This window comes from Rhinoraja longicauda, chromosome 40 (assembly GCF_053455715.1).
Source record: "Rhinoraja longicauda isolate Sanriku21f chromosome 40, sRhiLon1.1, whole genome shotgun sequence".
Classification (NCBI taxonomy): Eukaryota; Metazoa; Chordata; class Chondrichthyes; order Rajiformes; family Arhynchobatidae; genus Rhinoraja; species Rhinoraja longicauda.
The window spans coordinates 3,351,822-3,366,417 of record NC_135992.1 but is presented as its reverse complement, the minus strand read 5'-3'; the positions used below and the strand labels follow the sequence as shown (position 1 = coordinate 3,366,417).

Below are 14,596 nucleotides of genomic sequence, written 5' to 3'. Positions count from 1 at the left end.
CATTCTCCTGTCTTCTCCCCATAATCTCTGACGCCTGAACTAATCAAGAATCTACCTATCTCTGCCTAAAAATATATAGACCATGTAAAACAATTTCCTGCCTTAACTCTATCCTTGTAGACACAAGGAATTGCAGATGCTGGTTTATAAAAAGAGACACAAACTGCTAGAGTAACTCAGGGATGGCGAGGGATTTCCAGGAGACATTAGTGATGGTAAGAGCAAGAGTGATGGTGGCGCAGCGGTAGAGTTGCTGCCTTACAGCGAATGCATCGCCGGAGACCCATGTTTGATCCCGACTACGGGTGCTGTCCATATGGAGTTTGTACGTCTCCCAGTGACCTGCGTGCGTTTTCAACGTAATCTTCGGTTTCCTCCCACTCCAAAGATGTACAGTTATGTAGGTTAATTGTCTTGGTAAATGTAAAAATTGTCCCTAGTCAGTGTAGGATAGTGTTAATGTGCGGGGATCGCTGGTCGGCGCGGACCCGGTGGGCCGAAAAGGCCTGTTTCCGCGCTGTATCTCTAAACTAAACTAAAAATTAGGAAATGAGTCCAGAGGTTCTCAAAGCGTCCTTGAGGAGAGTAGCATCCTTGTTGATCCATTGGTGTCCTTGGCAGTTCAAATTGGAGGGGTAGCATCTCAGATGACACCGAGAACTTGTCCAATTGCTTGAGCACACGGAAGCTCAGTAAGAACATTCAAAGCAACACCCCGTTGAAATCGCCTATACTGAAGTGTAGTACGCAAAGGAGCGCAACGGCCGCCATTTTAGTAAGCAAATCCCGCCGTTCGCTCTGCCTCTCGCAGTGTAATCCGTGTTTTGGGGGAACAGTATGTGTGATGATACCATAAAAATGCAGAATATATCTCATCTATCAATTCACAGATTTTTGTTATTTTTCTTTTTAAATGTTTCAGCAAGTTTCTGCCTACTAAAATGGCACCGTGACATACGACGTTTTTTAGGGTCGAGTGGCCTATCTTGCTCTGCTCTATTGTCTTGGCAACCATTGCACTGAACAATTATGCTCGGTCCACCTGGGCCTATGGGATCACCCGGTTGCCAACCACTTCAACTCTCCTTCCCGTTCTCCTATCGACCTTCCAGTCCTGGACCTCCTCCACTGCCACAGTGAAGCCACATGCAAACTGGAGACACCGCACCTCAGATTTCGCTTGGGTAGCTTACGAACCCGGCGGTATGAATTCTCTAAAATTAAGTAACTTCATCCCATTTGTTCCACAGTTCCCCACATTGTTCCTTTTGAAGATCAACCTGCCTGAGGTCATTTGTGGCTGGTCCTGATCTTTTCTTACCTCCAGCTCTTCACCCCCCACCCCCCCCACCCCCTATTTTCAGTCTGAAGAAAGGTCCCGACCTAAAACGTCACCAATCCTTTTTCTCCAGAGATGCTGCCTGACCCGCTAGGTTACTCCAGCACTTTGTGTCTATCTTTGGCATAAACCAGCATCTGTGTTTGTACCTCCCTGCCCCAACTGTGGCCGACTACGATGACCCCATAATGACCTAATTAGCCACCCAAATACCAACAGAACTGGAATGGATGCAACTCATCTGGGTTAGCACGCGACAAAAGCTTTTCACTGTACCCCGGTAAACTAATAAACTAAACTCAAGCTCGCCCTTTACTCTGAGGGGCCGTCTCAGAAAGAGAAAATTGTTTGTTTGACAATGTTGGGAAATGTGTCAGAGGAAATTTGCTTCCCCCCTCAGAATAAGGTCACTAATTGAGTCACAGAGTCAGTCTCTTCGGCCCAACTTGCACACACCAACGACATGTCCCATCTCTATTAGCCTCACTTGCCCGCGTTTAGCCCTTTTCCCTCTAAACTTGTCCTCCATGTACCTGTCTAATTTAATCAGAGGTTCTCCAGGGTTCTGCTTGAAGAAAATGAAGGCTGCAAAAACTGGTGTGTGCCAGCAGTTCAGCCATTTCCTAGCTGCCCTCCAGTGAGTTCAGCTAGCTGAGGTTCCCGGCTACACACTGGAGAATTTGTACTCAGATTCTGACGTAGGGCAAGATTTTTTAAAATTACTAGACCAAGTGGATCTGTTGGGCCCAAACCATTCCTACATTGGTGTAGCACCCTCTCCTCCCCCCTCCCCTCTCCCCTGTACCTCCACCTCCCCTCTCCCCTCTCCCCCCTACCCCCACCTCCCCTCTCCCCTCTCCCCTCCTCCCTCACCCCCCTCGGGTTGCCTATCCTACATTGGTGCAGCACCCTCTCCTCCCCACTCCCTCGTCCCCCACTGCCCCCCTCTCCTCCCCCTCCCGCCCTCCACCGTGGACTCGGTGGGCCAAAGGGCCCGCTTCCTTGCTGCATCTCCAAACTAAATTAAATTACCTCTTATTGTGGTTCATCCATGTCACTTTGTTATGTAATGTAATAAAAATAAACTGAAAATGCTGGTTTATACCAAAGATAGACCCAAAATACTGGAGTAATTCAGCAGGTCAGGCAGCATCTCTGGAGAAAAGGGACAGGCGATGCTTCAGGTCAGACCAGCCCGTCATTATTACCTAGTCTGTATCTATCACATTATCCATTATCTGTCCATATCCATCACTCTGACATAGAGTCAAAGAGTGTGGAAACAGGCCGTTCGACCCACATCGACCAACATGTCCCGGCTACACTAGTCCCACTTGCCAACATTTGGTCCATATCCCTCCAAACCTGTCCTATCCATGTACCTGTCTAACTGCTTCTTAAACGTTGGGATAGTCCCTGCCTCAACTACCTCCTCTGGCAGCTCGTTCCATACACCCACCACCCTCTGTGTGAAAAATGTTACCCCTCAGATCCCTAATAATTATTTTCCCCTTCACCTTAAACCTATGTCCTCTGGTGGACAGAAGAAACGGTTTAAGGACTGCCTCAAAGTGTCCCTCAAAGACTTGGACATCAACCTCAGCACTTGGGAGTCTCTTGCACTGGACCGTCCAATCTGGCATAGCAAGCTCACCACAGGAGCCCGTGCAGCAGAGAACAGACGCACTGCAGAGGCCCAGAGGAAACGCACCGCGCGCAAGGCCCGGGCTACCTCCACTTCCACTGCAGCACCCATCCACTTGTGTCCTACGTGTGGGCGTGCCTTCCGGGCCCGGATTGGCCTCACCAGTCACTTCCGGACCCACAGTAACCAATCCTCCAACTGAAAGCGAAGTCATGGTCATCTTCGAACCCGAAGGACAAACAACATCATGTCCTCTGGTCCTCGATTCCCCTACTCTGGGCAAGAGACTCTGTGCATCTAATAGATACATGGTCTGTATCTATCTCTACTACATGGTCTGTGTCCATCACTCTGTATCTATCACTCTATTGCATGGTCTGTTACCATGCTGCTAGACAAGACCTCAGAACATGAGGCAAGCATGGGGAATGGAAAGAGCAGCAGCAAGTTCAGTGAAGGATCAGTGTCAATAATATGGCAGCCATGGTATTGCTGCAGTAAGCATCTGCTGGCAGCAGGTGGCAGTGCAGGCATGTATCATCCAGTGAGTGGGGACAGATGCATCAATCAGTCCTGGACTCAGTCGGGACAGTTAAAAAGCAAATGATATTGCAAGGATCATTGGAAGGTACTTGTAAATCCAGATCACATTGCTTAAAAATATAGTTAGACAACTGAAAAGAAATATTAAAAGCATTGTAAAAAACTATACAATGTCATGGGTCCATCAGCACTTAAAAGGCAAGTCTGAAGAAGGGTCTTGACCCAAACCATCACTGACCCATGTTCTGCAGAGATGCTGCCTGACCTGCAATGTTACTCCAGCATTTTGCATCTTTCTTTATTTAAAAGGCAAGACTGATTAGGCTTGACGTAAATTTAATTCTTCAGCATTTGCCTCAGTTCCCTCCCTTTCTCGGTACTTAAGAGATTCCCTTTTAATCTCTAAAGTTCATGAGGAAATCGAGAGATCAGCACCTCTCTGGGATCAGGGATTGTCCCTTGGGACTGCAGGGAGGCTAATAAATATTAAAACAGAACAGGGAATTTACGGCCCATCATTCTGATTAGGGACAGGAACATTGATGTGAGCAGCAGATGGACATGTTCTGTGTGGCCACAGAGAAGGGACATGCAACGCGGTTTCTACACGTGTAGGAAGGAACTGCAGATGCTGGTTTATGCTGAAGATAAACGCAAAATGTTGGTATAACAGTCGGTCAGGCAGCATCTTATAAACCTTTACAGATTTAAAGTAGAGGTGGAGGGGGTGAGTGGGGAATAAACTGGAGGCCAGAAAAGGTCAGAACAAATCAGGGCCAGCAGGGGACGACCTCACGAAGGATGGAGCCCATAATGGCCCTTCGTTGCCTGGGGAAGAAGTGATCACGAGAGGGATACAAGGATGCGACCATAGAAACATAGAAAATTGGTGCAGCAGTAGGCCATGCGGCCCTTCGAGCCAGCACCGCCATTCAATATGATCATGGCTGATCATCCAAAATCAGTACCCCATTCCTTCCTTATTCCGTATCCATTGCTTCCGTTAGCCCTAAGAGCTCTATCTAACTCTCTCTTGAAAACATCCAGTGAATTGGCCTCCACTGCCTTCTGTGGCAGAGAATTCCACAGATTCATAACTCTCTGGGTGAATTTTTTCCCCCTCATCTCAGTCCTAAATGGCCTACCCCTTATTCTTACACTGTGATCCCTCGTTCTGGACTCCCCCAACAGGGGGAACATTTTTCCTGCATCTACCCCGTCCAATCCCTTAAGAATGTTATATGTTTCTATAAGATCCCCTCTCATCCTTCTAAATTCCAGTGAATACAAGCCCAGTCGATCCATTCTTTCATCATATGTCAGTCCAGCTATCCCGGGAATTAACCTGGTGAACCTTAACTGCACTCTCTCAATAGCAAGAATGTCCTCCCTAAAATTAGGAGACCAAAACTTGACACAGTACTCCATATGTGGTCTCACCAGGGCCCTGTACAACTGCAGTAGGATCCCCTTGCTTCTGTATTCAAATCTTTTTGCTATCAAGGTCAACATGCCATTTGCTTTCTTCACTGCCTGCTGTGGAACTGGTAGGATGAAGAGGGTGGTAGAAGGGGGGGGATTCTATAAGGGTGCATTTGAGGTGGTTACTCAGCGAGCCTTTAAAGGTCATTTGGGTTTTCAATGTATACCTGTACTTGAGAAGCTCAAAGACGTGAACCCAAACGGTGAGGCAACTGTGATTCATCACGGGTTGTGCAGTTTCATCGAGAGTTGACAGTGAGACAGATTGTAATGTGAGTCAGTGCGTGTGCAGACACCAGCTGCGATCCTGTGTGAAGTCTGCAGGAGTCGTAGCACTGTTGGAGCCTGGGATTTTCAGTCAGTGGTGCTTGGGATGTGCAGCTTCAGGCTGGAGATCTTCACACTCCAAGTGTTTCTTCACAGCGGGAGGGCCTCTACTCACTGGAGCTTAGGATGGAGGGGGGGGGGGGGGGGGGGACGACACCTCATTGAAACTTACGGAATAGTGAAAGGCTTGGGTAGAGTTGATGAGGAGAGGATTTTTTTAGATTTTAGATTTAGACCTACAACGCAGAAACAGGCCCTTCGGCCCACCGGGTCCGCGCCGCCCAGCGATCCCCGCACACTAACACTATCCTACACCCACTAGGGACAATTTTTACATTTGCCCAGCCAATTAACCTACATACCTGTACGTCTTTGGAGTGTGGGAGGAAACCGAAGATCTCGGAGAAAACCCACGCAGGTCAAGGGGAGAACGTACAAACTCCGTACAGTCAGCGCCCGTAGTCAGGATCGAACCTGAGTCTCCGGCGCTGCATTCGCTGTAAGGCAGCAACTCTACCGCTGTGCCACCATGCCGCCGATGTTTCCACTAGTGGGGACAGTCTAGGACGAGAGGTCATAGCCTCAGAATTAAAGGGCGCTCCTTTAGGAAGGAGAATCAGCAGCAGCAGCAATCAGCAGTAGCAGCAGCAAGCAGCAGCAGCAGCAGCAGCACCAAGCTGTGTTGCTTGGGAAGTAGTGTGTGGGGATTGTGTGGGGATTGTGTGGGGATTGTGTGGGGATTGTGTGGGGATTGTGTGGGGATTGTAAGGAGTAAGACCTGTGTGATCTCCCGGACTAGTTTCGATCGCCTAGCTTGGGGTCGGAGAGGAATTTCCCGGATTTTTTCCCAAATTGGCCTGGGTTTTTTATCCGATTTTTCGCCTCTCCCAGGAGATCACTCAGTTCTTTTGGGTGGGTGGTTGGAGCGGTTGGAGTAGCGGCCGGGCGGTAGGTTTAGTAACTGAGCGCGGGGCTTTGTTTGGAGAGTATGACTGCCAGGGCAGTTTTTTGTTCTGGGTGTCAGATGTGGGGAATCTGGGAGTCTGATAGTCTTCCAGACATCCACATCTGCGCCAGGTGTGACGAGATGGGGCTCCTAAGGGACCGTATTAGGAACCTGGAGCGGCAGATTGATGACCTCCGTCTGATCAGGGAGAGTGAGGAGGTTATAGATAGGAGTTACAGGGAGGTGGTCACTCCTAGACCACGGGAGGTAGATAAGTGGGTCACTGTTAGGGGGGGCAAGGAACAGAGGCAGGGACGAGGGAGTACCCCGGTGGCTGTACCCCTTGGAAATAAGTACTCCTGTTTAAGTACTGTTGGGGGGGACAGCCTACCTGGGGGCAGCGACGGTGCCCGGGCCTCTGGCAAGGAGTCCGGCCCTGTTGCTCAGAAGGGTAGGGAAAGGAAGAGGAGAGCAGTAGTAATAGGGGACTCTATAGTGAGGGGGTCAGATAGGCGTTTCTGTGGACGCAGTCGGGAGACCCGGATGGTGGTTTGCCTCCCTGGTGCCGGTGTCCGGGATGTGTCTGAGCGTGTCCAGGATATCCTGAAAGGGGAGGGAGAGGAGCCAGAGGTCGTGGTACATATAGGTACCAACAATATAGGTAGGGTAAGGGAAGAGGTCCTGAAAGGAGAATTCAGGGGGCTAGGAAGAGAGTTAAAAAAAAGGACTTCCAAAGTAATAATCTCAGGCTTACTGCCTGTGCCACGCGATAGTGAGAATAGGAATGGAGTGAGGTGGAGGATAAATACGTGGCTGAGGAACTGGTGCAGGGAGCAGGGTTTCAAGTTTCTGGATCATTGGGACCTCTTCTGGGGGAAGTATGACCTGTACAAAAAGGACGGGTTGCATCTGAACCCGAGGGGAACCAATATCCTGGCGGGGAGATTTGCTAAAATAACTGCGGAGACTTTAAACTAGTACGGTTGGGGGGAGGGACTCAAACACAGATAGCTAATAGGCAGTGTGTGAGGCAGGAGGCAGAAAAGGGAAACACTCAGACCCAATATGTAGGAGAGAAAGAAGGGAAAAGAAATAAACTGAGAATAAGAAATGATGGGTCCCTTAAATGTGTATATTTTAATGCTAGGAGCATTGTAAGAAAGGTGGATGAGCTTAGAGCCTGGATTGACATCTGGAAGTATGATGTTGTGGCGATCAGTGAAACATGGTTGCAGGAGGGTTGCGATTGGCAATTAAATATTCCAGGATTTCATTGTTTCAGATGTGATAGAATCGGAGGGGCAAGAGGTGGGGGTGTTGCATTGCTTGTCAGGGAGGATATCACAGCAGTGCTTTGGCAGGACAGACTAGAAGGCTCGATTAAGGAGGCTGTTTGGGTGGAACTCAGAAATGAGAAAGGTTTAGCAACACTTATAGGGGTGTATTATAGACCGCCAAATAGGGAACGAGAATTGGAAGAGCAAATATGTAAGGAGATAGCAGATATTAGTAGTAAGCACAGAGTGGTGATTGTGGGTGATTTCAATTTTCCGTATATAGACTGGGAATCACATTCTGTTAAAGGGCTGGATGGTTTGGAGTTTGTAAAATGTGTGCAGGATAGTTTTTTGCAGCAATACGTAGAGGTGCCTACCAGAGAAGGGGCAGTGTTGGACCTCCTGTTAGGAAATGAGATGGGTCAGGTGACGGAGGTACGTGTTGAGGAGCACTTTGGGTCTAGTGATCATAATGTCATTAGTTTCAATATCATTATGGAGAAGGTCAAATCTGGACCAAGGGTTGAGATTTTGGATTGGAGAAAGGCTAATTTTGAGGAGATGAGAAAGGATTTAAAAGGAGTGAAATGGAAATTGTTGTTTTATGAAAAGGATATAATAGAGAAATGGAGGATATTTAAAGGTGAAATTTTGAGAGTACAGAGTCTTTATGTCCCTGTTCGGTGGAAAGGAAAGAATAATAATTTGAAAGAGCCGTGGTTTTCCAGGGAAATTGGACACTTGGTTCGGAAAAAGAGGGAGATATACAATAAATATAAGCGGCAGGGAGTAAATGAGGTTTTTGAGGAATATAAAGAATGTAAAAGGAATCTTAAAAAGGAAATTAGAAAAGCGAAAAAAAGATATGAGGCTGCTTTGGCAAGTAATGTAAAAGTAAACCCCAAGGGGTTCTACAGATATGTCAATAGCAAAAGGATAGTGAGGGATAAAATTGGTCCATTAGAGAGTCAGAGTGGACAGCTATGTGCTGAGCCGGAAGAAATGGGGGAGATATTAAACAATTTCTTTTCTTCGGTATTTACCGAGGAGAAGGATATTGAATTATGTGAGGTAAGCGAAACAAGTAGAGTAGTGATGGAAATTAGGATTAAAGAAGAGGAGGTACGGACACTTTTGAAGAATATAAAAGTGGATAAGTCTCCAGGTCCTGATAGGATATTCCCTAGGACATTGAGGGAAGTTAGTGCAGAAATAGCAGGGGCTATGACGGAAATATTTCAAACGTCATTAGAAACAGGGATGGTGCCGGAAGATTGGCGCATTGCGCATGTTGTGCCTTTGTTTAAAAAAGGTTCTAAAAGTAAACCTAGCAATTATAGACCTATTAGTTTGACGTCTGTGGTGGGAAAATTAATGGAAAAGATACTTAGGGACAATATATATAATTATTTGGATAATCAAGGCCTGATTAGAAACAGTCAACATGGATTTGTGCCTGGAAGGTCATGTTTGACTAATCTTCTTGAAAATTTTTTGAAGAGGTTACCAGGGAAATTGATAAGGGCAAGGCTGTGGATGTTGTCTATATGGACTTCAGTAAGGCATTTGACAAGGTTCCACATGGAAGGTTGATTAAGAAGGTTAAATCGTTGGGTATTAATAGTGAGGTTGCAAGATGGATTCAACAATGGCTGAATGGGAGATACCAGAGGGTAATGGTTGACAATTGTATGTCAGGTTGGAGGCCAGTGTCTAGTGGGGTGCCCCAAGGATCTGTGTTGGGTCCACTGTTGTTTGTCATTTACATTAATGATCTGGATGATGGTGTGGCAAATTGGATTAGTAAATATGCAGATGATACTAAGATAGGTGGAGTAGTTGATAGTGAGGTAGATTTTCAAAGTCTACAGAGAGACTTGGGCCTTTTGGAAGGGTGGGCTGAAAGATGGCAGATGGAGTTTAATGCTGATAAGTGTGAGGTGCTGCATTTTGGTAGGACAAATCAAAATAGGACGTACAGGGTAAATGGTAGGGAATTGAGGAATGCAGTGGAACAGAGGGATCTGGGAATAACTGTGCATTGTTCCCTGAAGGTGGAATCTCATGTGGATAGGGTGGTGAAGAAGGCGTTTGGTATGCTTGCCTTTATAAATCAGAGCATCGAGTATAGAAGTTGGGATGTAATGTTGAAATTGTACAGGGCATTGGTGAGGCCGAATCTGGAGTATGGTGTGCAGTTCTGGTCGCCAAATTATAGGAAGGATGTCGACAAAATGGAGAGGGTACAGAGGAGATTTACTAGAATGTTGCCTGGGTTTCAGCACTTAGGCTACAGAGAGAGGTTGAATAGGTTGGGTCTTTATTCTTTGGAGCGTAGAAGGTTGAGGGGGGACTTGATAGAGGTTTTTAAAATTTTGAGAGGGACGGACAGAGTTGACGTGGGTAGGCTTTTCCCTTTGAGAGTGGGGAAGATTCCAACAAGGGGACATAGCTTCAGAATTGAGGGACAAAGGTTTAGGGGTAACATGAGGGGGAACTTCTTTACTCAGAGGGTTGTGGCTGTATGGAATGGGCTTCCGGTGGAAGTGGTGGAGGCTGGCTCGATTTTATTATTTAAGAGTAAATTGGATAGGTATATGGATAGGAGGGGATTGGAGGGTTATGGTCTGAGTGCAGGTAGATGAGACTAGGTCAGGGAGAATGGTCGGCGTGGACTGGTAGGGCCGGACAGGCCTGTTTCCATGCTGTAGTTATATGTTATATGAGGAGAAATTTCTTTAGTCAGAGGGTGGTGAATCTGTGGAATTCTTTGCCACAGAAGGCTGTGGAGGCCGTCAATGGGTATTTTTACGGCAGAGATAAATAGATTCATGATAAGTATGGGTGTCAGAGTTATGGGGAGAAGGCAGGAGAATGGGGTTAAGAGGGAGAGATAGATCAGTCATGATTGAATGGCGGAGCAGACTTGATGGGCTGAATGACCCAATTCTGCTCCTATCACCTATAACCTTATGGCACGATGGGGGGTTGGGTTTGAGGATGCTGAAATCCCTTGAGGTGCTGGTTGAGGAAGCAGCTCATCACTGCTGAGTGTGGATGCTCCCCTTCCATTCCTGCAGCAGAACTCTGGTTGTCCATTCATGCCTGCCCTCGACGTCCTCGTGTCCCTCAGAAGGTGAGTTGAAGGGGCAAAAAGCAAGGGCATCTGCATGTGTGGCAGCGATCACCCAAGATCGTTCCCACACCTCAGCTGCACCTCAAAGCTGCAGTGTTATACATAAACTACCAGAAAAGAGGTCAACGTTTCCTTCAAGGCCCTCGTTATGTTTTTTAGATTTTAGAGATACAGCGCAGAAACAGGCCCTTCGGCTCACCGGGTCCGCGCCGCCCAGCGATCCCCGCACACTAACTCTATCCTACACACACTCGGGACAATTTTTACATTTGCCCAGCCAATTAACCTACATACCTGTACGTCTTTGGAGTGTGGGAGGAAACAACGGCGCCCGTAGTCAGGATCGAACCTGAGTCTCCGACGCTGCATTCGCTGTAAGGCAGCAACTTTACCGCTGCGCCACCGTGCCGTGTTGACTGTGGCAAGCTGAGCATTGACCCTGGGTGTGCGAGTACCAAGTGTCACTATGTGCTGAGGTTCTGTTTGACATCAGGCACGGTGGTGCGGCGGTAGAGCTGTTGCCTTACAGCACCAGAGACCCGGGTTTGATCCTGACTAGTTGTTTGTCTGTACAGAGTTTGTACGTTCTCCCCGTGACCAGACCCGCATGGTTTGAGAAGGAGCAGTGTTGCCCTGAGCAAGCAGCTGATACTGGCATCACCAGCACCTCTGCTGAATGGTTTCAGTTGATTGAGCAAACGCAACAGGTCACTGAGGAAGGGATTGCAGTGGCCGTCTGACAGAGAAAGTTACAGAGCATCACACATGGAACATTACATTATCTGATAACCGGATCCCAACCATAAACAAGAAACAAGAATCTTTGCCAAATGCTCCCGACTACAGATAGAAAACTGGACCAATGAATTTCTTAGATAAACACAAAGTGCTGGAGTAACTCAGCAGGTCAGGCAGCATCTCTGGAGGAAAAGGATGGGTGACGCTTTGGGTCGGAACCCTTCTGCTGAGGTGAGTTCGCTGAACCCTGCTGAGCTACTCCAATACTTTGTGCCTATCTTCAGTATAAACCAGCATTTGCAGTTCCTTTCTACACAATGAATTGCTTACTTCTGCGAGAAAGAATTATTGCCGTTTCAGCTAATGAGCTTTACAGGCACACTGTACATTAATTATTGTTGCATCCAATAAATTATCAGCCATCCCTAGGTGGCGCTACAGGGCCAGAGACCCGGGTTCAATCCTGATTACTGGTGCTTGTCTGTACGGAGTTTGTACGTTCTCCCCGTGACCTGCATGGGTTTTCTCCAAGATTTTCCATTTCCTCCCACACTCCAAAGATGTCCAAGTTGTAGGTTAATTGGCTTGGCATAAATGTAAAATTGTCCCTGGTGTGTGTAGAATAGTGTGAGTGTGCAGGGATCACTGGTCTTGGACTGTGGACTCGGTGGGCTGACTCCACTCCCTGACCCCGCGCTGTGTCTCTAAACTAAACTGAATTAGACCATGATAGTGCAAAGACCAAAGCATGCAGAGTGACCATAATAGAGCAAAGTCCTTAGTGTTTGGCGTTGTGGTTGGGGATGTGCATGGGGGTAATAGTCCTCAGGCTCCTGTACTTTCCTCCCGATGCTGCAGTGAGGTGAGTGTGGGGCACGTGGTGTCGGTCTTTGCTGATATTAGTTCCCTTCGAGGTTGTGCTTCCAGCAGGTCCCTTTGATGGTGGGGAGACCAGTACCCACGGTGGTCTGGACAAATCAGTCCTTTCTGCAGCCTCACTAATTCCTGTGTATTGAGGGATTTCAGAAGCAGGCCTGTGATGCAACCAGTCGGTATGCGCTTCACGTATACCTGTGGGAGTTTGATGGGAGTATTTGGTGACACGCCAGATCTCAAACGTCCGAGAAAGGAGAGATGTTGGTGAGCTTTCTTTGTAATGAGATGGGAGTGCTGGGCCCAGGAGGGATCATGGGAGATGTGTGCACCAGGAACCTGAAGCTGTGGAGTCTTTCCTCAACACCAATGAATACACGCGTACGGTCCCTCAGCATTCCTTCCCCGACATCAACAATCAGCTCCTTGGTTTTGCTAATGTTCATACGTTCTCGGAGCAGAATTAGACCATTTGGCCTATCCAGTCCACTCTGCCATTCAGTCACGGTTGATCTACCTTTCCCTCTCAACCACATTCTCCTGCCTTCTCCCCGTAACTCCTGGCACCCGTACCAGTCACGAATCCGTCAACCCCCTTAAAAATATCCATTGACGGCCTCCACAGCCATCTGTGGCAATGAATTGCACAGATTCACCAGCCTCTGACAAAATTAATTCCTCCTCATCACCTTTCTAAAGGTACGTCCTTTTATTCTGAGGCTATGACCTCTGGTCCTCGACTCTCCCACTGGTGGAAACATCCTCTCTATCCAGGCCTTTCACTGTTCGGCAAGTTTCAATGAGGTCCCTCCTTCATCCTTCTAAAGTCTAGTGAGTACAGCAGGCTCAGTGCCATCAATCTCTCATCATATGTTAACCCACTCATTCCTGGGATCATTCTTGTAAACCTCCTCCAGACTCTCTCCAACGCCAGCACATCCTTTCTCAGATATGGTGCCCACAACTGCTCACAATACTCCAAATGCAGCCTGACCAATGCCTTTTGGAGCCTGAGCATTATATCCCTGTTTTCTGCACCCCCTTGAAATAAATGCGAGCATTGCGTTTGCCAGTTGAGTTGACTTCAACAATTCTGCTGCTTTCTCATACACGTGTGAAGTTGAAGGGGCTGATGAACGTACCTGGGCTCGGGCGTGCCGCGTTCTGTCGGGGCTTGTGGCCGATCCCGGGGTTTCGGCACTGGTGTTGTTTGCTCAGTCACGCCTCCTAAACAAACAGCAAAGATAATGGCTGAAGCTTCCACTGGAGGAGAGTCAATGAACAATGACAGGCGTTTGTTTCTTTGACGGTTTAATTTAGTTTAGTTTAGAGATGCAAAGCAGAAACAGGCCCTTTGTCCCACCGAGTCCACGACGACCAACAATCCCCGTACACTAGCACTAGGGACAATTTACTATCATTACAGAAGCCAATTAACCTCCAAACCTGCACATCTTTGGAGTGTGGGAGTTGATGGTATTCACGTATTGTATATCTGATCTGTTTGGACAGCATGCAAAACAAAGCTTTTCCCTGTACCTAGGTACACGTAACTTTCATTTACTTTAGAGATACAGCGCAGAAACAGGCTCTTCGGTCCAGTAAATCCATACTGACCAGCAATTAGCATTGTCCTACATACCAGGGTCAATTTACAATCTTTACAGAAGCCAATTAACCCACAAGCCTGTTCGTCTTTAGAGTGTGGGAGGCAACCGGAGCACTCGGAGAAACCCATGCGGTCACGGGGAGAACGTGCTATAACTCTGTTCAGACAGCGCCTGTCGGCAGGATCGAACCTGGGTCTCAGGTGCTGTAAGGCAGCAACTACTGCCTACTGCTGCGTCACCTTGCCCCCCCAATAAAGTTCTCGTTAGGTGTAGTCACGAATGTAACAGATGAAATGTAACAACCAATTTATACACAACAAACTCCCACGAACACTAGTATAGTAATTTTGCTGATTTAAAAATAGAGTGATTGATTTTAGATTTTTTTTTTAGAGATACAGCGCGGAAACAGGCCCTTCGGCCACCACCCAGCGATCCCCGCATATTATCCTACACACACACAATTAAAAATATATATTTTTAACATTTACCCAGTCAACTAACCTACAAACCTGTACGTCTTTGGAGTGTGGGAGGAAACCGAAGATTTCGGAGAAAACCCACGCAGGTCACGGGGAGAACGTACAAACTCCGTACAGACAGCGCCCGTAGTCAGGATCGAACCTGAGTCTCTGGCGCTGCATTCGCTGTAAGGCAGCAACTCTACCGCTGCGCCACCG

General features: G+C 47.6%; 1 protein-coding gene across 1 annotated transcript in view; it reads right to left on the bottom strand.

Moving 5' to 3' along the window:
• micall1a (MICAL-like 1a) overlaps positions 1-14,596 on the bottom strand; it is a 122,538-nt gene that overhangs the window by 27,547 nt on the left and 80,395 nt on the right. Inside the window, exon 7 of the mRNA XM_078430329.1 lies at positions 13,449-13,533. Coding sequence (XP_078286455.1) covers positions 13,449-13,533 — 85 coding nt within the window. The remainder of the gene's footprint in view (positions 1-13,448; positions 13,534-14,596) is intronic.